Source organism: Capra hircus, chromosome 3 (assembly GCF_001704415.2).
Source record: "Capra hircus breed San Clemente chromosome 3, ASM170441v1, whole genome shotgun sequence".
NCBI lineage: Eukaryota > Metazoa > Chordata > Mammalia > Artiodactyla > Bovidae > Capra > Capra hircus.
In genome coordinates this window covers 105,105,757-105,132,746 of record NC_030810.1, presented here as the reverse complement: position 1 = coordinate 105,132,746, position 26,990 = coordinate 105,105,757, and the positions used below count along the sequence as shown (strand labels likewise).

At 40.2% G+C, this 26,990-nt stretch overlaps 1 protein-coding gene across 5 annotated transcripts in view; it reads left to right on the top strand.

Annotated features, from left to right (window-relative positions):
• The window catches only part of GON4L (gon-4 like), an 85,483-nt gene that overhangs the window by 36,305 nt on the left and 22,188 nt on the right, over nt 1–26,990 (top strand). For 4 of the 5 annotated variants that reach the window (XM_005677376.3, XM_005677377.3, XM_013976744.2 and 1 more), the window contains exons 11-17: nt 3,702–3,894; nt 12,266–12,367; nt 20,135–20,175; nt 20,783–20,886; nt 23,617–23,815; nt 24,352–24,438; nt 25,475–25,646. In XM_005677376.3, the coding sequence (XP_005677433.2) occupies nt 3,702–3,894; nt 12,266–12,367; nt 20,135–20,175; nt 20,783–20,886; nt 23,617–23,815; nt 24,352–24,438; nt 25,475–25,646 (898 nt within the window). Of the gene's footprint in view, nt 1–3,701; nt 3,895–12,265; nt 12,368–20,134; nt 20,176–20,782; nt 20,887–20,989; nt 21,396–23,616; nt 23,816–24,351; nt 24,439–25,474; nt 25,647–26,990 lie in introns of those variants that run through there. The other variant, XM_005677378.3, reaches the window with a different exon arrangement.

Here is a 26,990-nt window from a genome sequence, read left to right as displayed (position 1 = left end):
TAATGTTTAGGTTTTCCCCAGTAGTCTTGCTGGTCAATGAAAAACATGTCTGTCTTAAAATTTAAAAACAGAATATTGAATAAAACAGCTCTGAAAGGACCATTTAATTTAAAAAATTTTTTTTAAAAATTAAAAAAAAAATTTTTTTGGCTGAGTTGAGTGGCATGCAGGATCTTAGTTCCCCAACCAGTGGTTAAACCTGTGCCCCCTGCAGTGAAAGTGCAGAGTTTTATAATCACTGGACTGCCAGGGAGTCCCAAGCGTCGCTTAATTTGATCACCCTGCTTTGGAGTGAATGAGTAATAGTGTTGGGATATAATAGCTTTTATGTAATCATTTATTCATACACATACTGAATGACTGAAGGTGGGGAATAACTGTACAAGACAGAAAAGGTCTTTCCTCTTCTACCTTATAGTCTGTTGGAGAGAGATAAACCATAAATGCATAAATTATTTCAGAGATGGGTAAGAAATGAACTAAATAAAAGCAAGGAAATAAGGTAGTGCCTATTGTAGAGCTGTACATAGGATGACCAAAAAAGTCCTCCTTGAGGAGGGCACATTTGAGCTGAGATCTGAATAAGCAGGAGGCAGGCATCTAAAAGATCTGGGAACATTTAAAAAAGCTTTTTTGTGATATTTTCTGATTTAATGTTAAAAATGTCCCTTTGGCTAAGATGTGGGAAGTGAACTATAGGAGAGCAAGAGAGGAAACAGAAATCTGTTGGGACATTATTGCAGTAGTCTAGGGAGAACTTCCTAAATAGATCTACAAATTCCATACAGCCCCTTTCCAAATGTGAGCTGCTTATTTTGCAGAAACTGACAAGCTAATCCTAAAATTCAAATGGAAATGCAAGGGACCTAGAATAGCCAAAACAGTCTTGAAAATGAAAATAGTTGGAAGTCTGTACTTAGTGACTTCAAAACTTATTACAAAGTTACTATAATCAAGACAGTTTTGTACTGGCATAAGAATAGACATAGACTTCTGGGAGTCGGTGATGAACAGGGAAGCCTGGCGTGCTGCAATTCATGGGGTCGCAAAGAGTTGTACACGACTGAGCAACTGAACTGAACTGAGTGGAACAGAATTGAGTGTATAAAAATTAACTCTTAGGACTTCCCTGGTAGTCGGTTAAGAGTGTACCTGCCATTGCAGGGAACACAGGTTCAGTCCCTGGTCTGGGAAGATTCCATACACTGCAGGGCAGCTAAGCCCGTGCGCCGTAGCTCCTGAAGCCCACATGCTCTAGAGTCTGCTTGTTGCAACTGCTGAAGCCCTCATGCCTTCGAGCCTGTCCTCCACAAAAAGAGACGCCATCACAGTGAGAAGCCCACGTACCACAGCTGGAGAGTAGCCCTGATTACCGCAGCTAGAGAAAGCCCTTGTACAGCAGCAAAGACCCAGTGCAGACAAAAATAAAGGAAAAGTTTTTTAAAAGTTAAAAAAAAAACAACCTTTTAATTTGTGGTCAGTTAATCTTTTAGGACTTTCCTGGTGGCTCAAACAGTAAAGAGTCTGCCTGCAGTGCAGAAGACCTGGGTTCGATCCCTGGGTCAGGAAGATCCCCTGGAGAAGCTTGGAAAATCCCATGGGCAGAGGAGCCTGGCGGGCTACAGTCCATGGGGTTGCAAAGAGGCGGACACGACTAAGTGACTTCACTTTGAACTGTTAAATCTTTAGCAAGTGTGCCAAGACCAATTAATGAGGAAAGAATAGTCTTACAACAAATGGTGCTACAATAACTGGAAATAAGTTCATTTGTGTCTTTCTTTTTAAGATTCCACATATGAGTAATACTATATATTACTTGTCTTTCTCCACCTGACTTGATGCACTTAGTATGTCCATCCATGTTGCTGCAAATGGCATTATTTCATTCTTTTTAAAAATATACTCTGAGTATCTTTTAAAATATATATTTATTTGGCTGCATCGGGTCCCAGTTGTAGGACATGGGGTCTTTGTTGCGTCATGCAGGACCTTTTGTTGTGGCACACGAGCTCTCTAGTTGTGGCACGTAGGCTCAGGAGTTGTGGGGTGTGAGCTAAGTTGCTCCACGGGGATCTTAGTTCCCAGACCAGGGATAGAACTTGATTCCTCTGCATTGTAAGGCAGATTTTTAACTACTGGACCACCGAGGAAGACCCCATTACTTCATTCTCTTTTTTTCTAATGTTTTATTTTTTGAATTGTTTGGCTGCACTGTGCAGCATGTGGGATCTTAGTTCCCCAGCCAGGGATTGAACCTGTGCACCCTGCAGTAGAAGCCTGGAGTCTTAAGCACTGGGCCGCCAGGGAAGTCCCCATTTTTTTTTTTTTAATGACTGAATAACCTTCGTTTGCATATACATACCGAATCTTCTTTATCCATTCATTGATCAGTGGATGTTTAGGTTGCTTCCATGTCTGGCTGTTGTAAACAGTGCTGCAGTGAACATGGGGATGTGTATATCCTTTTGAATCTTATTTACAAAACAGAAACAGACTCACAGTCTTAGAAACAAACTAATGGTTACCAGGGGGAAGAATAGGGAGAGGGCTAGATTGGGAGTTTGGGATTGATGTGTACAGACTGCTATATTTAAAACAGGTGACTAACAGGGACCGACTATATAGAAGCAGGGAACTCTGCTTGCTATTCTGTAATAACCTAAATGAGAAAAGAATTTGGAAAAACAGTAGAAAATAAACAAAAAGCAGTTGGTGCTGCAACAACTGAAAATTCATATGTGAAAGGATGAAGTTTGATTTTACCTCAAACCACCCTCAGAAGTTAAAATAGATAACTCACCTACATTTAAGAGTTGAAACGATGCAACTATTCCAAGAAAACAAGAGTAAATCTTTGTGACCTTTGATTACAATACTGTAATAGGTAATGAACTCTTATAACTCAACAATAAAGAGACAACCCAGTTAAACAATGGGGAAAAATATGAATAGACATTTCTCTATTCCTTCCTTTTTTCTCAGTAAAAAAGAATGAAGTACTGATACATGCTACAGGATGGATGAACTTTGAAAACATGCTAAATGAAAGCAGCCAGAGACAAAAGGCCGCATACTGTATGATTCCTTTTATGTAAAATTGCCGTCATAAGCAAATCATAGAGTCAGAAAGATGAGTGATTATTAGAGACTGGGATCAGGGAAGAATGGGGGGCATCTGCTAGGAAAAATGGAGTTTCTTTTGGGGGGTGATGAAATTGTTTTAGAATTAGATAGTTGTGGTGCTCACTCAAGTGTAAAACCTACACAGTTATGCACTTTAAAAGAGTGAGTTTTATGGTATGTAAATTTTGTCTTAATTTAAGGACAACATCAAGTTTTTTGTTCATTTTTTTGTTGGTGGTGGTGCTGAAATTTTGGTTTTAAAACTGATGTCAGTATAAGATACAAGGATATATTGTACAACATGGGGAATATAGCCAGTACTTTATAATAACTATAAATGAAATATAACCTTTAATAAAGAGAGATTGGTACTACCACCACCAACAAAAAACAACAAGAAAAAATAAAAATAATTGATGTCATTGTCTTTCTCAAAGAATAATAAACCCAAATGATTTAGAGAAGAGACCTTGTGGTTTAAGCTAAGAAGAAAAGCGCACAGGATATGATGAAGTTTGGAGAACCTGAAAGCATTAGGCATCCAGTGATAGGTTTTTGTTTCCTTCTCCATCGTCTAGCCCATGGATGACAGTCTCATTGCTTTCCGAACTCGCTCTAAGATGCCACTGAAAGATGTTCCCTTGGGGCAGCTAGAGGCAGAGCTCCGAGCTCCAGATATCACCCCAGACATGTATGACCCCAATACAGCAGATGATGAGGACTGGAAGATGTGGCTGGGAGGACTTATGAATGATGATGTGGGGAATGAAGGTAACTGCTTTTGTTTGCATTTGCTGTCCTCTCTGTCCATGGTCTCTATGGTAAAATATTCATTAGTTAAAATCTTGAGGAAAGGGGTGTTTTCAGTTGATTTAATTTTGTATTTAATAATATACTCTAAATCAGTAGTTAAATCCCCTCTCCCTTTTTTCTGTTAAAGAGTCTTTTGAGGAATCTTTGATTGCTAAGATTCTGCCTCTGAAACATAAATGTATATACAATTTTATATATGATTGCATGAGAGCGCATCATTTTACTCAAAGACTATCGTGTTAGTTAAGATTCTTCCTGAGGCAAGTGAAAGAATCCTAACTCTCACCTTGCTGAAGGGCAAATGAAACCAGACTTTGGAAAGGGCAGAAAAACCTGCAGTGGAATTGAGGCACTGTTTAGGCCCACTTTCTCTCTCTACAGCTGTTATTTCTGCTTCTTTTTGTCAGTCAACTCGATTCTTAAACCTTTTTTTCTACAAGGCTGGAAATATGATCATAAACACACCATTTACTTCTTGCTTTGTTCCCACATCAGAAGAAATCTCCCCTACAGGCTCCAGTTGGAAAAGTCCAGAGGAGCAACTCTGATTGGTTTGGTTTGATCACATACCCACTCTCTTAAGTGTTGCATGGCTTTGATAGGAAGCGTGGAGGTCTGTGATTGGCAGCACCTCATAAACAGTGTGGTTGGGATAAGTAGTTACTCAGAAGTGATAGTGTTTCCAGAAGTAGGGAAGGAGAATCGATCAGACACAAGCAACGTTGACTACAGTCATACGTGGTGTAAGAATCCTGCTGCAACCCTTATTTGTTTTAGAATATAAATAAAAGTTCTTTCTTTAAAACAGTGAAATAAAGATTGTTAAAATTGTTTTTGGTGATTTTTTTGCAAGTGTACTATAGTGAAAATCAGGTATCATTCATCATTTTGTGCAGTGTTTCTGTAAATGTAGAGGAAATGAGAGATTGCCTTAGTTTGTAGTGATTTCCAGATGATTCCTCACCCCTTTGAGAATGTGCTGAAAGCTATGCAGCCACTCCCCAGAAAAATGTCCACATCTACATAGAAGCTTTTTTATGTCACTTTCTTTGTTATAATTTTCTTGAATTTATTTATTGACACTTCCTTTTTCTATCAACCCATCTCAAAGTCCAAGGCTCACAAGGCTCAAAAACCTCTACAGAAAGAAATGAACAGGGACAAAGATAATTCTATCCATTTTATAAAAGTCTCAGAAATTCATTGTGTTACTTTGTGTTTCAGAATCCATGTGTTATACTGCTAGAATTAGAACCCAGTTTAGTTTTCTAGGAACATGTCTCAAAGAAGTCTCAGGGGGCATGAAAGCATTTTTAAAATGCATATGATACTTCATAAGCAAGCTCTGCATTTTATCCTTAGACCTAAGCTAAGACAAAATATCAGTAGTGATGTCTCGTGGCTTTATTAGTCCAGCAGCTTTGGTGCCTTAATTGTTAACACCTTGGTTGAAAAAGCTGACATACTGGCTATTGAGGAGGAAAGGTCAGACTGGGTTGGCTGTCAGGATTTTGGGAGCTTGGACAGTGTTTCTCACAGAGAAGGCAATGGCAACCCATTCTAGTACTCTTGCCTGGAAAATCCCAGGGACGGGGGAGCCTGGTGGGCTGCCATCTGTGGGGTCGCACAGAGCCGGACACGACTGAAGCACCTTAGCAGCAGCAGCAGCACGAGGACAGTGTTTCTCATAGTTAGTGTCTAGAATTTGAATCAGAATCAGAGTGTGTAAAGATGTTTTTGTTGGATGGTGTTAAGATGTAAATTCCATTCCAGGGCCTTGCCCTGTACCTACTGAATCAGAATCTCTAATGGGTATCATCTAGGGATCTAATTCTTGTGTATCCTAAAGGTTGGAAACTACTGGCAAGGGAGGAATAGAAGAGTATGATAAGGGTCAGTTGAGGAAATGGAATAATGGTTAGTGGGGAGGGTGAAAATCTTTTCTTTAAAACAGAATTGTTTTGTTTCCTTAGTAGGATCTATTTTAAAAAAGAGAATATGAAGCCAGTAACTAGGGTAGATTTAGAAACCACATCTAACAGCTGAGTTTAATGAGTGCTGGTAAGTAGGAAATAATGCTGGATATAGATCACAGTACCAAACTTCAGCCATATGCTGGTTTATTTTTGTAGTATTATGTGGTTATTTTCATATGTTCCTAGTACCATCTGCTCTTCATATTATTAAGAGTGTCATTTGCAAAAAATAATTTAAGAGGTCTACTAAAGGAGTGGGTACACCAAATTGAGATCAGCTGGGTAGATGCTGACACTGGGTGTTAGTATGTCAACAAAGTAATTAGACCCAGAGGGTAGGTTCCACAATCAAAGTACTAAAAGCCAAGCAGAACTCAGAAGAAACTTTCCCAAATGATTTTTCAGCATGTTTACCAAATGAATTCTCTGAGAATATTGGCTGGCCCACTTGTATGATACAAGCAGAGGCCTTCTTTGTAGATCTTGCACCTAAACAGATGGGGGTCCAAACGTGTGTACAGTATCCATTTGATACAGGCTTTCTCTGGAACTTATATTATTCGCAACATTTGTAAAGAATCTGCTCTAAAGAGGCTTACATAGAAAGTACCATAGAGATTAGGAAGACAGGATTCCATTCCTGAGGATTTAAAACATTGTTATTGGGGAGATAACCTATAGATGGGTGAAAAAGACTTCACATTTAAATAACTATATACAAACAATGCAGATTTATATATTGTAAACAGAATAAATGTTGAGTAAAGAATATCTGGTTAGCTAACACAACATTGTATGTTAATTATACTCCAGTAAAAATTTAAAAAGATTATCAGGTTAGATTGGGGTTTATCAGTACAGATTTTTCAGTGATGGTGAATCAAAGATGTGTGTGTATATATTTTTATTTTTAATGAAAGATACTCATTTGTTGTGAAAAATCAAAACATTATGGAAGGGCACAAAGTGAAGAGTTCCATTCTTCAGTGTTTATTAATTCTATCTGTTTTCTTTGTATCCAGTCAAGCACATATTTATCTTTTTTTCCATGAAAGGCATCATACTATACATGTTATCCTTCATCTGCACCTTGCTTCTTCCACTTAATATAATTTAGAGATCTTTCTATTGTAATGTGTACAGATCTCCCTCTTCTGTTTAACGGCTGTACAGTGGTAAGGTGTTTTTGTTTTAATTCAGTTCCTCAGTTGCGCTAGCTGCATTTCAAGTTCTCAGTTGCCTCATGTGATTACTGTTGTACGATGCATATGAATTAGAACATTTCCACCCTTGCAGAAAGGTCTGTTAGATGATGCTCATCTAAAGTTGTCTTGGGAAAAATTTCACCTTAATATAACAATTCTGTGTTTTATTGACTCCTTCACCATTTTTATTTAGCAGTCTGTAGGGAAAGAGCAAATTAGCCAAGATGGTGGTGGTCAGGCTCTCTTGCCCCACAGCCTCTTGCTCTCGCCCCACGTTTTAGAAATATATGGTTATGTAACAGCTGAGATCACTTAAAACACTGCGCGTCACGATGTACCTTCTTGGTCATGAGCCACTTCTGTTCTGTAAACACATAAAAGCTGCCCCTAAAAAGCCCTTGAGGCCACATTATGGCTGTGTGTCAGCTGCGTCAGCCACGAGAGAATACAGTGTGTCTGCTGCTTCGGCTGCTGTGCCAGCCTGGAGAGAATGAACAGTGCAGTTCCTGTGACTCCTTGAGTTTCCTTCCAGCTTCCCTGCTTGCGCCTTGCCTACCCTGGGTTCAGAGAACAGTGTGCACAGTGAGGAACAGCAAGACAGTTGGCATAGTTGACAGGATACCCAGGAGGCAGAGGAGCCTGTGTTACCAGGTGGCCGCAGTTTTTTCGGTGTGGACCCTGATGGAAGACTGGGAAGTGGTGGGTAGTTCACCAGATAGCATTGAAAAGGCGTTACAGGTGGTGAGTTCCCATTTGCCTGACAAGGTGGCATGGATTGCCGCTGGCACTGTGGGGTGGATTTTCCTACCTGCCTTGAAGGCGAATATGGATAGTGCCCTCTGTGATGCCACACAAGTGTGCCAGTTGCAAAGACTAGAAGAAGAGCTGGAACCTTGCATGTGTATGCTGAAACAAGAGGTGCATGGCCTCGAGGAGGAACCCAGTGCTTCGGACTATGAGGTGAGGGACGATGATGGTGAACATCCTGAGACCTTGGGTCCCCACTTGGCAGCAAGGCCCTATTTACAGCAGAAGGTGAAGCATGAGCAGCCTATGGCCCAGGGGGGGCATCCTCAAGGGGCCCCCAGTGTGACTGAGTTCACACCGTATTGCCCATATACTCAGGTGGAGTTGGTCAACTTGGGTAAGCAGTTTCAGCAAAAGCAAGGAGAACCGTCGGCAGCACAGCTTTTGTGAGTCTGGACACAGGAGTGTTTGGTATCCTTTGTTCCAGAGACAAAAGAGAACAGTTGGCATGTATAACCACTCACCCCCCATTGAGACAAAGGTTGCAGAACGCTAGGCGACTCATGCAGGGGGTGCCTAACCAAACACGCACCGTGATGAAACGGATTAATGCCGCCATCCACACCATGTGGACGAATGCAGGAGAACTCCCAGACACTAGCTATAGAGGCAACTGCAGCTGGAGCAGCAGTTTACCAGGTGTGAGAAGCACCCAGAGCAAGGGATACAAGCAGTTACATGAACACGTGATGTGGGCTGTGATCCTGAAGATACAGATGCGTGATTGAGCTGTGAATGACACAAAAATCCCCTCTTTGAAGGGGTGGGCTGCCTCCTGTGGGAGGATTTTGTGAGTCCCAACTGAGAAGTAGAGGGACAGCATGCAAGGCACCATCTAGAAAGTGTGAAGAGCCTGAAGGGGGCCCTAGCTGGCCGGGGCTGCTTTGGGGTTCAGTTCAGTTCAGTCACTCAGTCGTGTCCGACTCTTTGCGACCCCATGAATCGCAGCACGCCAGGCCTCCCTGTCCATCACCATCTCCCAGAGTTCACTCAGACTTACGTCCATCGAGTCAGTGATGCCATCCAGCCATCTCATCCTCTGTCGTCCCCTTCTCCTCCTGCCCCCAATCCCTCCCAGCATCAGAGTCTTTTCTAATGAGTCAACTCTTTGCATGAGGTGGCCAAAGTACTGGAGTTTGAGCTTCAGCATCATTCCCTCCAAAGAAATCCCAGGGCTGATCTCCTTCAGAATGGACTGGTTGGATCTCTTTGCAGTCCAAGGGACTCTCAAGAGTCTTCTCCAACACCACAGTTCAAAAGCATCAATTCTTCGGTGCTCAGCTTTCTTCACAGTCCAACTCTCACATCCATACATGACCACAGGAAAAACCATAGCCTTGACTAGACAGACCTTTGTTGGCAAAGTAATGTCTCCGTTTTTCAATATGCTGTCTAGGTTGGTCATAACTTTTCTTGCAAGGAGTAAGCATTTTTTAATTTCATGGCTGCAGTCACCATCTGCAGTGATTTTGGAGCCCAAAAAAATAAAGTCTGACACTGATTCCACTGTTTCCCCATCTATTTGCCATGAAGTGATGGGACCAGATGCCATGATCTTCGTTTCCTGAATGTTGAGCTTTAAGCCAACTATTTCACTCTCCTCTTTCACTTTCATTAAGAGGCTTTTTAGTTCTTCTTCACTTTCTGCCATAAGGGTGGTGTCATCTGCATATCTGAGGTTATTGATATTTCTCCCGGCAATCTTGATTCCAGCTTGTGCTTCTTCCAGCCCAGTGTTTCTCATGATGTACTCTGCATAGAAGTTAAATAAGCAGGATGACAATATACAGCCTTAACGTACTCTTTTTCCTATTTGGAAACAGTCTTTTGTTCCATGTCCAGTTTTAACTGTTGTTCCTGACCTGCATACAGGTTTCTCAAGAGGCAGGTCAGGTGGTCTGGTATTCCCATCTCTTTCAGAATTTTCCAGTTTATTGTGATCCACACAGTCAAAGGCTTTGGCATAGTCAATAAAGCAGAAATAGATGTTTTTCTAGAACTCTCTTGCTTTCTCGATGATCCAGCGGTGGTTGGCAATTTGATCTCTGGTTCCTCTACCTTTTCTAAAACCAGCTTGAACATCTGGAAGTTCATGGTTCACATATTGCTGAAGCCTGGCTTGGAGAATTTTGAGCATTATTAGCATGTGAAAGAAAGAAAGTGAAGTCGCTCAGTCGTGTCCGACTCTTTGCGACTCCATGGATTGTAACCTATCAGGCTCCTCTGTCCATGGGATTTTCCAGGCAATAGCACTGGAGTGGATTGCCATTTCCTTCTCCAGTGGATCTTCCCGACCCAGGGATTGAACCCAGGTCTCCCCATTGTGGACAGACGCTTTACCGTCTGAGCCACCAGGGAAGTCACTAGCATGTGAGATGAGTGTAATTGTGCGATCGTTTGAGCATTCTTTGGCATTGCCTTTTTTTGGGACTGGAGTGAAAACTGACCTTTTCCAGTCCTGTGGCCACTGCTGATTTTTCCAAATTTGCTGGCATATTGAGTTTGCTTTGGGGTTACACAGGTGCAAATGTGGGCTGATTTGTGTGAAGGTATACTGTATTGGCTGTGTCCTGTCTTTAGACCTAGCTGTGTCCTGTCTTGCAGATTTAGAACAGTGTACTGTGAAGGCTGTGTCCTAGGTTTAGAACAGGGTTCTGTGAAGGATGTGTGCTATGATGTGTTACTAACTTCTGACTCTCTTGCAGATTTAGAAGTGTGAAAGCATTTGGAAGGAATCATGTGGGTGGGCTGTGAATGCTGCAGAAATCCCTCTTTGAATGGGTGGGCCTGGTGCCTGTGGGTGGTTTTGCGGGTCCTTAGTGAAAAGCCCTGCAGGGGTGGAGTTGCCTCTGTCGAGGCTTTCCTGCAATCTCACAAGGGCAGACGGTGGGCTGGCCATGGAAGATAAAGGCACTCCACATGCAGTGGGTGGCTCTTCTAGCCCCACGAGGGCAAGGACTGCAACATGAGTTCCAGGTGACACCAGGCGCTGGGTTTTGCTCTGTATTGGGGATGTCACTGTTTGTCGTAGCATCTACTGCTGTGTAGAATGTGGGATCGAGGGTCTGTGTTAACTCACCAAGGGGGTATCGTGGAAGATGGACTGCACATGGATTGTGAGGCGAGACCCTGAACGGGTGGAATGTAAGGAAAGAGCAGATTAGCCAAGACGCTGATGGTCAGGCTTTCTTGCCCCACGGCCTCTCTCACTCGCCTCACGTTTTGTAATCACATGATTAGGTAGCAGCTGAGATCATTTATAGCACTGTGCATGAATGTCAGATGTACCCACTTGGTCATGGGCCACTTTTTTTCTGTAAACATATGAAAGCTCCACCTGAAAAGCCCTTGAGGCTGCGTTATGGCTCTGTGTTGACCGGGTCAACCACGAGAGAATATAGCGTGTCTGCTACTGTGGCCGCTGTGCCAGCCTGGAGAGAAGACACATGTCTGCAGTTCCTATGACTCCTTGAGTTTGCTTCCAGCTTCCCCGCTTGTGCCTTGCCAACAATGTGTGAACAGTGAGACAGAATCTAAAAGACATGATAGCATCAACATTAGAGAAGATTATGAGGGAGAAGAATATCTGTATTTCTGTATTCTTATATAACAAATGTTTAGTATTTTGTGTAGTTTTAGTTGTTTCTGAGTCTTATTGTAGGGATATAATTTCTTCACGCTTATGAGTGTTATATGAGTGTTGTGTTGTCCTTTTGTCATGTATATGTTGAACATGTATATAATGCTTAAATTCTGCATGTATCTTCTATCTTATACTAAGGCATCTTAAGTATAGTCATTCCTTAATTATCGGGAATTGGGTTTTTTTTTTTCTTTTACTGTCAATGCCTTTGTATAAAGAATTTTGCAAAAATATTATTTTAATGAGATGCACTACTCTAAGTGAGTTTACTGAGATAAATTATATGTTCACTTTTTTGACTTTGGCTGCATTTTGAGAACTTTAAGTCTTGTTTGGAGGAAGGAAGGAACTTAGCTTAGTGGGGAGAATAGGTGAGATGTGTCAGCTGTGGGAAATGATCTATACACAGGCAGTGAGGAAAAGGAGAGTAAGTAGTTTAAAAACTTCAGAATAGGGAGTTCCCTGGCAGTCCACTGGTTAGGACTCTGCCTTCACTGCCAAGGGTCTGGGTTCAATTCCTGGTCAGGGAACTAAGATCCTGCAAGCCACATGGTGTGGCCAAAAAATAAAAATAAAAATTTAAAACTTCAGAATAAATGTGCTTTATTGGAATAGATTTCCTGTGGTGCTGAACATCTTAATATTCTTCAGAGATATGAGTTTACAGTTGGATAAGTGTCTGAAACTTTTTTTCCTAGATGAAGCAGATGATGATGATGATCCGGAATATAATTTCCTGGAAGACCTTGACGAACCAGACACCGAGGATTTCCGCACTGACCGGGCAGTAAGAATCACCAGTGAGTCTGTGTGTGTTATGAGTCCTGCTCTTGACTTTTCCACATCTAGCTTTGTTTACTTTGCAGAGTTTTGAGGGTAAAGCAGCCCACTCAAGACATTGAAGGTTCCTCTGCCTATTTATTTCTATAATTCTTTACATTTACATCTATATTCAGGAATCCTGTCAACATCCCACAGTCATGTATTGAGTCCAGTATTTGGCAGTGATTGTACCAAAATGAGTAAGACATGGCCTCTGCCTGTAGGATGTCAGCTTAGTAGGGGGATACAGACAGGAACAGTTATAGTACAAAGTCATAGGTGCTATAATAATAGCTTATATATTGGTGGCCTAAAAGAGGGTATAGTGTCCTATGTATACTATGGCTTGGGAAATGACTCACAAAATGATTCACCTTAGTTTAGAAGGAGCAATAAGAAGGTTTTGGTGAATGGGGCCAGAGAGGGATTTTGTAAATAGAGTTTTTGCAGACCATGAAATTATGAAACAGCAATACATGTATTTTGAAAATAGTAAGTAGTTTGATTTAGTTATCTGAGTTGTGGTAGAAAGTTAAGCAATGTTCAGTTCATGGAGAACCTTAGATTTGATTTTCAATCTGTCAGAAAAGAAAGGTCAAAAAGTTTTAAGCAGGAAATCAATAGGAGCTGATTTGGATTTTACAAATATTATTTTGATTTAATGCCAGTTTAATGTATTGATTTTGGTGGGTAAAGAGCAAGATTGGAGGCATGGGAAACAATAACTTGGCTTGAATCATTAAAAAAAAAAAAACTATTCCCTTGCTAGTTTGCTAATAATGGGTAACATGTTTCAGGAACTGTTGATTTGTGTTGAGTGTGTGTAAGTCCCTGTGCTTGGATAATATACACCAAACGGTGAAGGTGAAATGTTGGCTCTTGACAAGGTTATGAATAAAGATTTATCAGTATCCGAAAGTATTTATTACGTACCTAAATAATGTAGGTCTTTGTGCAGAGAGAATTATGTAAGCACAATCCTTTAAATGTTCTGTTTTGTTGCTTTAGTTCATCTTTCATATTGTTTTTGAGATTAGAGTGTCATTTTCTTTATGAAGGTCTTGCATTTATTTTGGTATCTTATGACAGTTAAGGTTAGAAGAAACATTGAAAGGAAAACACCAAGAAGCAAAGAGAAAGTGTAGAAAAAAAGAGCTTGAGGATTTAGATTTTGAGAAAACTGTGAAGGATTGTCTAGGAAAGTATGAGAAAAACCAAGAAAGTCTTGTGTTTCAGAAACCAAGGGAAGAGTCTCGAAGGAGTGACTGGTCCACAGTGTCGTGTGCTGGTGGTTATAAAACATTATTTGCTTGAAGCAGAAAAGTAGGAGATTGCATTCCAGTTTAGTTCTCATCCTGGAATACATTTGCCTTCCCCTTTTGTTTGTCTGTGACTTTCTTCAGTTGACCTCAAGAACTTGGGGGCTAGGGGTGCTAAACCAGTGCGCAGTGAAAAATCTGACTGGAAGTTTTGACTGTCCCTAAACTTAACTACTAGTAGCCTCCTGTTGAAGGCTTAGCAATACAGTAAATAGTTGATTAACATGTATTTTGTATGTAATGTGTTTTATGTACTATATTCTTACAATAAAGTAAGCTAGAGAAAAGAAAATGTTATTAAGGAAATCATAAGGAAGACAAAATACATTTTTATACTACTGTTTTATCCATACTGCCAAATGTAAGTTTGTGTTAATCTGTTTACAAGATGAATCATCTGTCAGTGTCTACATTAATATTATCTCATATGACACAGAACACTGTAGACATACATGTCACAAGCACTGGATATGAAAAATGAAAAGAGAATGTGAAAAAGAAATTCGTGTTTATTTACTGGTGTAAGAATTCATGTATTGATAATGAAGAAGCAACACCATGGTGGCTTGATGATAGCCTAGTGTAACTGATAGAATTGTGTCACAGTACTCTTGCCTACAGATAAATGAATTGTTATGGCATACAGTGTTACAGTCATTAAAAAATTAAGATGATGGCATCAGGTCCCATCACTTCATGGCAAACAAAAGGGGGAAAAGTAGAAGAAGTGACAGACTTTATTTTCTTGGGCTCCAAAATCACTGCGGACAATGACTACAGCTATGAAGTTAAAAGATGTCTGTTCCTTGAAAGGAAAGCTATGACAAACCTGGACAGCATATTAAAAAGCAGAGACATCGCTTTGCCAACAAAGGTCAGTACAGTTAAAGCTAATGAAGAAGCAGCAGTATGATAGCTTGATGTAGTATAATTGATAAAATTGCTTCACAATACCCTGATGAAAGAATTGTTATAAAATTTTTATGGCATACAATATTACAGTCATTAAACAAACTTAAGATCCTGGCATTCACTCCCGTCACTTCATGGCAAATAGAAGGGTAAAAAGTGGAAGCAGTAACATTTTTGGGGGGGCCTTCAAAATCACTGCAGATGGTGACTGCAGCCATAAAATTAAAAGACATTTGCCTTGGAAGACAAAAAGCAGAGACGTCACTTTGCCGACAAAGGTCCATATAGTCAAAGCTCTGGTGTTTCCAGTATTCATCTATAGATGTCAGAGTTGGACCATAAAGAAGACCAAGTGCTGAGGAATTGATGGTTTTGAACTGTTGGGACTGAATGGAGATCAAACCAGTCAATTCTAAAGGAAATCAACCCTGAATATTCATTGGAAGGACTGATGCTGAAACTGAAGCTCCAGTACTTTGGCCACCTGCTGTGAAGAGCTGACTCATTGAAAAAGACCCTGATACTGGGAAAGATTGAGGGTGGGAGGAGAAAGGAGCAGCAGAGAATGAGATGATTAGATAGCATCACTGACTCAGTGAGCATGAATTTGAGCGATCTCTTGGAGATAGTGAAGGACAGGGGAGCTAGAGGTGGTACAGTCCTTGGAGTCACAAAGAGTTGGATACGACCTAGCACCTGAACAACATTACAGTCATATTCATGAACAGGATTGGAAACACTGTTAAGTTTTTTATAATTGTGATAGATTGTTACAGGATTTCTCTAATTACAAGAGAGAGGCATACTGCAAGATAATGTAAATTTTTGAAAGCATAATTATGAATCAGTAATAAAACTAACACATAGTTGAAAGTGAAAGTGTTAGTTGCTCAGTCATGTCCGATTCTTTGCAAGTCCATGGACTGTAGCCCGCCAGGCTCCTCTGTCCATGGAATTCTCCAGGCAAGAATACCCATGGAATGGGTTGCCATTTCCTCCTCCAGGGGATCTTCCCAACTCAGGGATTAAACCTGGGTCTCCTGCATTGCAGGCAGATTCTTTACTGTCTGAGCCACCAGGGAAGCCCTACCACATAGTTAATTTTATGTTATATCACTCACTTTATGCCTATGTAAGGATAGGTCACAAGGCTTGCACAGGATTTTCTAATACTTGGGCAATGATAATGATGATGACACAAAAACATCTCATACCCTTCTTGCCATACAGTTATTGAATTTTCACACAAAGGCAAACACATCTACCACAGATAAGTTTATTAGCTGTAGGCATGATGACTGTTTACTGTTCATTAAGTCATAGTGGATCATCATAAATGCCTTTGTCCTCTTTGTCTTCACATTGAATCAGCTGGGGAGGACGAGGAGAAAGAAGGGGGTTGGTCTTGCTCTCCCAAGGGTGGCAGAAGCAGAAGAGGTGGTGGAGGAGGAAAGGGTGGCCGAGAGTGTAACTTTATGGAAATACATTATCATTTCTCTCTGACTTTTTGCTTTTTCATTTCTCTAAATATGTTTCTGTATGGTCCAATCCCTCTCCCCACCATATGCTTTGGTTTCAGAGTCTATATATTATGAAGGCTTCATGTAAAAGAAATCAAAAGGAGTCTTGAATAATCAGAACTCTTCCGCCAGATTGTCTAGCACCAGTTTGTTTTCTGACACAGCTTCTCCTTTGTCTTCTTGCTCATGGTCTGGCACTGGTCTGGAAGCATTCCATCAAGTCATCTTCTGTTAATTCCTCTGGTGTGGTGTCTGTTAGCTCTTGAATTTCTCTAAGATCCAAAAGTTGAATCTTTACGCCCATGTTTTTTGGGCTATATTCACAATCTCATAATTTCCTTGATTGGCTCTGTTGTAAATCCTGTGAATTCATGCGTAACATCTGAACACAGTTTTCTCCAGTGGGGAGTTATTGTTTCAGGTTTGGTGGCTTTCTTGGGTTTTTCCTTAACAGCGATGGCATCTTCAATAGTGTATTCCTTCTTCCAGATTTACATTCTCTTCACTGAGGATTCTCTTGTAGCATTGATAATCCTTTCCATAGAGTATCACGTATAATGAGGCTTAAAGATCCTTATAACTGCTGATCTGAAGGCTGAATAAGAGATGTGTTTGGAGGCGAGTTGACCACTTAAGACACCTTCAGTGTTGAATTCATTGGGCTCTGGGTGGCCAGAGGCATTGTCCAATATCAAAAGAAGCTTAAAACACAAGGTATTTCCTGACTTCAGGGACAAAGCATTGATGAAACCAATCCAGAGAAAGGGCCTTCTCTTTTATATATCCAAAGACTGGTAACTCCTGTTTATCCTTTTCTTTCAAGGCTTTGGGGGTGAGCAGCTTTATAGAGAAGGATGGTCCTGGTCATAAACTAGACCATAGTCTCTGGTACATATCAGGCAATTGAGCGTTTTCTTGTAATGTCATGACTGTGCTTCTGGACTTCAGCTAGTAACAGGAGGTAACTATGAAATTATTGCAGAAGTACAGTATATGCCACAGTTAACTTTATGCAGTTAAGATTTCCTACTGAATCTTTATATTTGTGTTTCTCTGAGTGGCACTTTGTGTAGTCTGCGTTTGCATAAGTTTTGATAAATTTTAATTTTAACTTTCAGAGTCGATTTGTGTATATTTTAATGATAGTTATTGATAAAGTAGACTAGTATCTGCATATAGTGTGTGTGTTCATGACATACCTCACTTTCTCTTAAATGTTTCGTATTCTAGACTGCGGTTTGTCTGAGAGTTTTTTCGAATTGTTGCACATCCCCTTCCATTTTTCCAATAAATTTATTGAAAAAACTCTGCATATAAGTGGACCCATGTAGTTCAATTCCATGTTGTTTAAGAATCAACTGTAATTTCTCGGTGAGATCCTCCTCATTGATTGACTTTCTGCTTTGTGTTCCGTGTGATTTAATATGTCCTTTTTAATGCTCATCTCTCTCATAATTGCTTACTTATATCTTGTCTCCTCCACTAGACTGTGAGTTTCTCATGATTTTTATATTGTTTATTGCCTTTGAGCAAGTGTTTTTCACGGTGCTGACAATATTTGCTGAAGAGTAGACTTCTCTGGGATGCCTGAATGGAGGGTCCTCCTTTCTAGTCATAACGTTCTGTGATTGTAAGTAAAAACTGGGATAGAATTTTAATTTTGTTTCTACCCCTTGTTGTCTTACATTATCATGTTTAATTACAGTCCTTTTAAAAGGACTTATGTGGATGATAAAAATTTAAAAATAAAGAAGCTTAGAATCACAGAGTCTGGAATGCTTCTGTGATCATGTATGTTTTTCTCCCACTTAAGCATTTGTTCATAGCTTCTCTGATGTGACCTTTCAGTCTGTTTGGGAACCTCTGGTGATAGGGAGTTCTTCAGTTCTGCAGATGCTGTGTCCTGCTCTTGAACACCTCCTCAATTAACATTTTCCTTACTAAACCTGAATCTTCTATATGTCTCTGTTTTTCCTTTGTTCCTAAAAATTGTAACTTACTACAAAGTGTACATAGTATAGTATGTTTCATTACTATGTTTTTCTTTACTATGCTAAACATACCAAATTTCTTCAGTTCTCTAAATGTCAGACTTCCCACACTTCAGCACCCAAGTTACCTTCCTCTGGATATTAGCCTTTATATTTAAGAAAACTTCTCCTATATTACATGTTTTTATGAAACTTTTCAAACACGTGAACACCCATATACCCGGGCTTCCCCGGTAGCTCAGTGGTAGAGAATCTGTCTGCAGTACAGGAGTTTCAGGAGATAGGGTTCAGTCCCTGGGTTGGGAAGATCCCCTGGAAGAGGGTATGGCAACCCACTATAGTATTCTTGCCTGGAGAATCTGATGGATAGAAGAGCCTGATGGGCTATAGTCCATAGGGTCGCAAAGAGTTGGACACAACTGAAGTGACTTAGCGCACACACACGTACCCATATACCCACCACCTAGCTTCTGCAGTGAAGTTTTCATATATTAATTATGCAGCTCTCCATCTATTTCTCTATCCATCTGTTAATCCTTGTTTGTTTTTTTAAAGCATTTCATAGTGAGTTGTGGATATCTAAACATTTTAGCATGCATATCATAAATTAGAACTCAGTATTCTTTACAGATTTTCTTTTTAGGTAATGTATACGTACTGTAGTATAGAAATCTTTAGTGTACCATTCAGTGAGGTTTGTCGTGCCTCTTTGTTAGGGGGGTGTACTCAACCCCTAAGAAGATAGAGATTCATCACCCCAAAAGCACCTACTTGTCCCTCCAAATCAGTCCCCACATCATCCTCCCTGGTGAAACCACTGTTCTGTTTTCTTATATCATAGATTAGACTTGCCTCTTTTAAAACTTCATGTAAATGGAATCATAGTATTGTTCTGTTATGTAAGCATCTTTCATTTAGCATGATGTTTCCGAGGTTCATGAATATTGCTTGTATTACTTAATTTCCTTCCTGTTTATCGCTGAGTAGGAGTCCAGTGTATAAATATACCAATTTGTTTATTTGTCATCAATCCCCAGGTGTTGATGGACACCTGGGTTCTTTCTGATTTCTAGCTATCTTGAATAAAGATAGCTCTGACCTTTCTTTGAAAGTTTTGCAGACAAATGTTTCATATCTTTTGGGTCAGCTCTCTAGGGGAGGAATCATTGGTCATAAAGTAGATCTATACTTAGTCTTCTGTGAAATCGCCAGACCTTTTTTCAAAGTGTCTTTTCCTTGCACATTGTTTTTAGAGTTCCAGTCACTGCACATCCTCACCAACATTTGGATTTTATTTTTTTAATGCCCTCTTGAGAAGGGCTTTTATAGTGATGATCACACTCTGCTGTGATTCAGTGATATGCTTGCCTTCTTGGTCACAAGCACTGTTTTGGAGCCATTGTGTCATATTGATCTTTTTGTGCACTTTAGAAGCTTATTTTTCAAAATCCTAAATGTAAGACTTTAAATTTATCCCCGTTATATTCATCCAATTAATTTGAGAAAATTAGGACTCTGACTCTGTCATCTGTTGGTCTGGTGATCCCTTTTAGCTTTATCTTATTTGCAGATTTGATAAGTGTGTTTTCTGGGTGTTTTAGGTTGTGGATGGGATTGCTGAATAGTTCAGGCCCAAAGATAGAGTCCTTTGACACACTATTGGAGACTTCTCTCTTGATTCCATTCAGTAGGATAGGCCAACAGACTATGAGTTTATCTCATTATAAAATCATCTGGCTTACGTTTTTGTTTGCTTTCTCACTAGAATTTAAGCTTCATGAGAGTAAGTTTCTGTCATGTATCTGAGCATCTAGAACAGAGATTAAGGCATATAGTTGTTCAATAAATGTTTTAAAATGAATGAGTGAATGATGGATACTAATACATATGAAGATTTTGTCAAAAGTCTTGCTGAAAAAAGCTTTCTTTGTTTTCTTGAAATTTCCTGTATTGCAAAATGAAATAAACATGTGGCAACAAAATACTGTTTGGCTTTTTTGCAGAAAAGGAAGTGAATGAACTGATGGAAGAGCTGTTTGAAACTGTGAGTAATGATCTTTGAATGAGAGCTTTGGATACTAAAGCTCTGGATTCTATGCTAAAGAGCTTTGGATTCTTCAGCAAGCTCTGTCCTTTAGTCTCAGGGCCCCTCTCTCCAGAAAGGTGGTCTGACCAACCCATTCTCCTTTTAGTCCACCCAAGAGAGAATGTAATGACAGGAGATTTTGGTAACTAATAAACTTTGATTTTCCATATCTTAGTAAAGTGTTCCTTAAGCTTTTAGATAGCCTCTTCAACTATCACATGATAATCCTTAAAAATTGCAAACTAATTTTAGATTATTCTGAGCACAGATAATTCCCTTTCTTGTACATTTCTCTCTTAAAAGATAATCTGATCATTTTGAGTTATCTGTGGTGTGTCTTTACCACTACAAGGTGATAGACTGAGAAACTTTTTTTCTGGCGTAAAGATTATTCCGTGTGCAGAGCTGTGCAAGCCCAGAAGTGAGAGAGATTCCAATGCAAGCTCTTTCTGTGTGCTAGCATTATTGACATCCTGTAAACTAGTCTTCATTTTCCCCTGTCACTGCTGAAGTGACTTTTACATGCCCATTCCCCAGGAAAATCCTTCTTTTCCTTTGCCCTCAGTTTCAAGATGAGATGGGATTCTCCAACATGGAAGATGACGGCCCAGAAGAGGAGGAGCGTGTGGCTGAGCCTCGGCCTAACTTTAACACCCCTCAAGCCTTACGGTAGGCTAACCAAAGACCTTGAGACCTAGAGTAGAGGAAAAGTGTATGTCTGAGAGGGAGTTTTGAGAGGTTTTGGTTAACAATTTCCCATCCCTGACTACCTGCTGTTACTGTTATAAGGATGCTGAGCCCCATGGGGGTGTTGGGTGTGAAGTGAATAATTCTCCTTCTTATGGGGCAGTGCAGCTCTAGACCAAGCTGTATCTGTTTGGGAAGGGAGAAAAAGCAGTAGCTGGCATCCATAGCAGCTTCTCCAGGGGAGTGGTGCTGGAGAGGTGTGTAGGACTCTGTGTGGCCAGCCACAGAAGCTACCCCAAAGTTTAATAGCCACCATGTCCCTTTTGTTCTTCTGTTTGCTGTTAACATCTAGTAAAAGTTAATGAACCTTCGTTAATCTCCAGGGCATTAACTGAACAAACCATGAAGCACCTGCGGTAATGCCCTGGAGTCTGAAATATGTTTACTGTCCTCTTCACATGAATTAGCACTTCTGTTGTCCCACCCAGAAGGTAGAGGCTTTAATTTTTCCCCCTATGTTTGTGATGAGTTTGCAGAGTTCATCCGTACTTTGTTGTTATCCATTCGGGGTAGCAGCATACTGTCATTAGGTATTGGCTAGATGTCAGGGTATGGTTTGTGCCGTGGGTGGAACAAAGCAAAACCCAAGGATTCATAGCCTTTAATTAGTCTTGTGCTTTAACTGGAGAGCTCTGGATCCATCTGAAAGCTAGACCTTCAGGTAACGTGCAATTTAGTGAAAAAGACAAGGTATACTAACCAATGTGTAAAAGTCAGAAGCATCAGCCATTCTCCATTACATTAAATAGCATAATATAATCACAAAAGAAATCTCAAGAGTTCCTTCCCCCCTGCCCAGGTTTGTTGAGTTATAACTGGCAGATAAGATTGGAAAGCATTGAAAGTGCACAGTGTGATGATTTAATATACGTATCAATTGCAGAAGGATTTCCCCAATGAAGTTAATTAATACTTCTGTCACCTTACATATTTACCTCTTTTTTTTGGAGAACATTTTCAAGATATCTTAGAGTCTGTATTTTGACCCATTTCTCCCAACATTTCATAGAAAAAAATTCTAGTGTAGCAGAATAGAACCTAAGCACTTTTTTTATCATGGGATTTGATCAGTAAACATATTTCATTTCCACTATGCACCTCTGTGTATGAACTTTAAAAATTTGGGAATTACATAATTACTTAAAAATTCTTATTCCAGTTCGGTTACCTTCTGATATTCAGTTGCTCTGCTTGGGCTGCTGCTGCTTTTTTTTCAGCTGGAAATGCTAACCTTGCTTAATATTTGAATAATTAAAATATCACATGGAAAGTGCATTAACTGTGCTCCCCTTATTAACTGTCCATCCAAGTAATTCTTCCTAAAATCAGGTGCAGGCTCTTTTCCTTATCTAGCTTTTTTCCTGCTTCTGTTCTTCTGTTCCTCTGCTAGTTATGCAGATAATCCAGAGTTTTCAGTTCTCAGTAAAACTGTATGGAGGACAGCCTCATTCTTTAGATTTTGACCCTGTGCCTGTCCATTCTTGCAGTAAATACTATAAAAAGAAACATAGTTTTTATCCTCAGAGGCTATTGAAAAAAAATATTATCATTTAGCTATTGCTACAGTCTAGAGGATTTATTGAATTACAATAACCTGCTGGTCATAGCTGCTTGAGCAGGTTGTATGCTGATTTCATAGAGTAGCAACTTTTGCTTAATCACTTGGGTGTCTTCTTCTGCGTTTGCCTCAGAACTAGCATTTGGATTCTCACTTCAGCCCCTGAGAGTCTCTCTCTGTCTCTCAGGAGGTACAGATGGGAGGATAGCGACAGAAAGCTTGGAGGAGAAGTTTATTCAGAGGCTAATGCTTGGTAATGTAATGCCTGAACCACCTTCTCACTGTTCACCTGAGCTGCCATGTACTTTAGGGCCTCCCAGGTGGCAGTAGTGGCAAAGAACCCGCCAGCCAGTGCAGGAGACGCAGGAAATGCGGGTTCAATCTATTTCAGGAAGAGCCCCTGGAGTTAGGAAATGGCAACCCACTCCAGTATGCTTGCCTGAGAAATCCCATGGATGGAGGAGCCTTGTGGGCTACAGTCTATAGGGTCGCAAAGAGTCAGACACGACTGAAGTGTCTTAGCATGCGTGTAGGCACCATATGTTTTAGTTTGTGCCCTTTCTACTCCATGCTAGAAAATCTTTGAGTTTTTAAGAAAGGGAGTCAGAGCAGCCTGAATGAATAGGAGCTGGAGAACAGGAAATGCTAGACCTGGGGTGGGAGTAACAGCTAGCTTAGAGAACAGATGTTGTGCTTTGGGAAGATTCTGTATCACCGTTAAGAATAAGTCCCAGATTAATGTAACTGTCAGTGGGATGCGAAAATCGTGGGTTCCCATTAGCTCCTTGGCTGCTTTGTTATCCAGACATTACCCTATGTTTAGATTTTAGTTTAATTTTATCTTCATTAGTATATTACTTAGAGTACTGATTTTAGGACAATGGGTAGGGGACGATTCAGAACCATCTTATTTGAATCTACTTTGGGAGAAGATTTGGGTAGGCTAGGAGTTTGCCTGTTGGCTAAAGTGAGACTTGAGGACTAGCAGTAGATGGAAGTTGCTCAGACTGGCTTAGCCCATGGTAGGAAGGAACTGGATGTTGTTTTGGACCCATGGAAATGTTCAAATCCAGTCTTCTCCCTGTGGGGGATAGGTTTGAGGAGCCACTGGCCAACTTACTAAATGAGCAACATCGCACCGTGAAGGAGCTACTTGAACAGCTGAAGATGAAGAAATCTTCAGCCAAACAGCAGCAGGAAGTAGAGAGGGTTAAGCCCCAGAGGGAGAAGGTTCATCAAACTCTGATTCTAGACCCAGCGCAGAGGAAGAGGCTGCAGCAGCAGATGCAGCAGGTAAGGCTCTTCTTGGTAATGTTAATATTGGATCACCTTCATCTTTTGAGATGAAGCCAAAAATTAGCAGCTTGTGAAAGTCAGGAATAGGTGTCTTGGTAACCATTGAAACCACAGGACCACAGCATCTTCACGTCAGTCAGGACCTTGAAAGGCCACCGTGTTCATGTCTGTATGGCTCAGGTCAGAATGCATGTCAGGACTCTGATCGTTTTCAGAATGATAGATTTCTAAGAATCTTTAGAAATCCTTTCTGAATTTCACAGCGTAACTGCCAGAGTAGGTTTTTTTTTTTTTTCTTTTATTATCTTAGTCCCTCTAGTTTGAAGTTAAATTTCCCCTGGTTCTGTCAGTTTGTTCAGGTGAAACACATCTGAGAAAAAACGTTTACACCAAGGTGCTGTGTTGTTCTCATAGTCTCTCTACAGAGTAAAACATGTAGGATAAAGTCACGAACATCTTGGTAAGGTCTTCTGGGTTCCTGAGATGACAACATCATAACATGTCACACTGTATTATTTTCTTTCCCTCCCCAGCATGTTCAGCTCTTGACGCAAATTCACCTTCTCGCCAGTTGCAACCCCAGTCTCAGTTCGGAGGCCAGTACCACCAGGATATTTCTTGTAAGGTTTCAGATATCCCTAATCTAAAGAATTGTGTGTGCAGTTAGTTAGGAAGTCATTTCTCACAGATGCTGACTCATCATAAGCGACATTTATTCTTCTCTCCCGTTTGTATTGGTAGATGTTCAGATGGCTTCCTGTGTTTGCTGTAAAAACATAAGTTACTGCTTCCCTTGAAAGGACAGAGTGTATTCAATTGTCTGTGACTGTTTCTCTTGCCTTTTTATTGGGTGCTCTTCCTCACCTGAAGATCCTCTCATCTTAGGCTTTTGTACTTCTCTTTTTATTGAATTCCTTATTTATTAAGCTTGATATCAGTGTTTTATGTATAAAATTAATTTTGCTCATGGCATTTTGAAATATTTTGGAGGAAGGGCTTTTAATTTAAAATTTTGGGGAATTCCTTGGTGGTCCAGTGGTGTAGGATTCGTTGCTTTCACTGTTGGGGCCCAGGTTCATTCCCTAAGTGGGGAGCTAAATAAGATCCTGTGAGCAGCAAGGAATGGGCAAAAAATTCACATTTTAAAATGTGAACTTGGGGGGCAATAATAGCGATATTCTTTGCCTCTCAGGTAATTCTCTCTGGAATCTGAGGTGCCTCATAGTCAGAACTTCCTTGGATAGGCAGTAGATTATGTTTCCCTCTTACTGTGTCCAGGGGATCATGAGAAATATCTTGTTCTAGGTGTTATTCAGAGAAACAAACAAAGAATTATTATTATTACTTTTTTAAGTAATGGCTCTCACTGTTAAGAATTTTAATTCCAGCTGGAGAGCTAGGTCATACATCCAAAAGGCTGAGGAACCCTGAAACTAGAATAAAACAGGAACAAATTAACGTATCACAGATGCCTAAACGTCTGAGGACTCAGCAGAAGAGCAGTCTAAATGGAAAAACGTTAATTATGAAAGTCCTTAGGATGATTTTTATCTGTTTTTATCTTGTTGTAGGAAAGACTGGTTTTCTCTCAGAGGCTAAGGGCTACTGGTATTAATTGTCTGGAACTTAGATGTCCTTTGTGTCCTATTTTCCCAGAAAGAGCTGGGAACCTTTGCTCAAAGCTCCATCGCCCTCCATCATCAGTTCAACTCCAAGTTTCAGACCTTGTTCCAACCCTGTAACCTGATGGGAGCCATGAAGCTTATTGAAGACTTCAGCACACATGTCAGCGTTGACTGGAGTCCTCGAAAGACTGTGAAGAAGACTGGTAGGGAACAGATGGTCTGCTCTAAGTGTTTTCTTGCAGTGCGAGGTGGCCGTCTTACCCCACAGACCACTGATAATTTCCTAGGGTTTGAGGAGACGGGTATTTGTAATCTCTTCCTTCTCTCTTTTATCCCTCCTTTGTGTTCATTACCTAACTTGGACAACTAGGTAATAATACTTGGGTTTAAGTAGAGGATGCAGTCAGTGAACAGGACAGGGATGTGGGAGGTGGAGATGTGGGACTCATTGCTAATAATTGGACTTAAATAGACATGAGGGGAAGTATTAGGAGTTAGGGCAAGACAAACTGGTATCAGGATAAAGGTGGAAGTCAAGTGGTAAAGTCAGGTTGTATTTATTAGGTTTTCACTCTCTTCATTAGGATCATTTTATTTCCCATGATTATAGTAGTATCTCCAATTATGTTGATTTGGGAGTTAGGAACAAAGTAAAAATGTTGTACATTTGCCTGTTCAGTATTTCAAAGAAATTTCCAGGTTTGATTTCTACCATTCATTGGTCTGTAGTTTTAAGTAAATATTTGCCATTCCCTTAAATCAAATATTTGTTTCTGATTTGTTCTGGCTTAGCAAATTAGTTGTGGCTTGATCTGGATTCAGATTTGTCTTTGGATTTGATTTTAAATCCCTGACTGTTACAATTCAATAGAATATAGTTGAATTTAAGGGCATTATATGATAGACACAGACAACATTTTTAGTTATATTTTGGTAATGAAAATTTAACACCAGACTACAGTTATAACTTGGGCTTTGAAGGTGGGTCTGTGGTGTAGAATCAGCCTGCCAGTGGAGATGCGGGTTCAGTCCCTGGGTCGAGAAGATCTCCTGGAGTGGGAAATGGCAACCCATTCCAGTTTTCTTGTGTTGGAGAATCCCTTGATCAGAGGAGCCTGTTGGGCTACAGTGATAGGATTGTAAAGAGTTGGATGCAGCTGTGCGTGCATGCACAGTTATAAGTTACATGTATAGGGTCCTGTGTTTTTCTTCTGGGGATATAAAAATAACGTTTTTAAAAGCAGAAATATAGCTCTAGAGGTATTTATCTCTGGAAAGACAGAAATGCCTGGAAATTGAGAGGCTTAGACAGCAAGATAGAAATGAATGAGACTGAATTGTCTCATCCTCTTTATGGTTTTTTTGTTCCCAACCTCAGGAGGAATCTGGGAGAATTTAATGAAAGTTAAGTAAGAATCAAATAGAAATTTGGAATACCAGATTTGTGAGGGAGATTAAAGAAGTTGGAATCTTATCCTAGAAGGAAGCATTGTTGAAGGTCACTTTTCTTTCAAGGATTTAAAGGGGGAAGGAGGTAAAAATTTTTT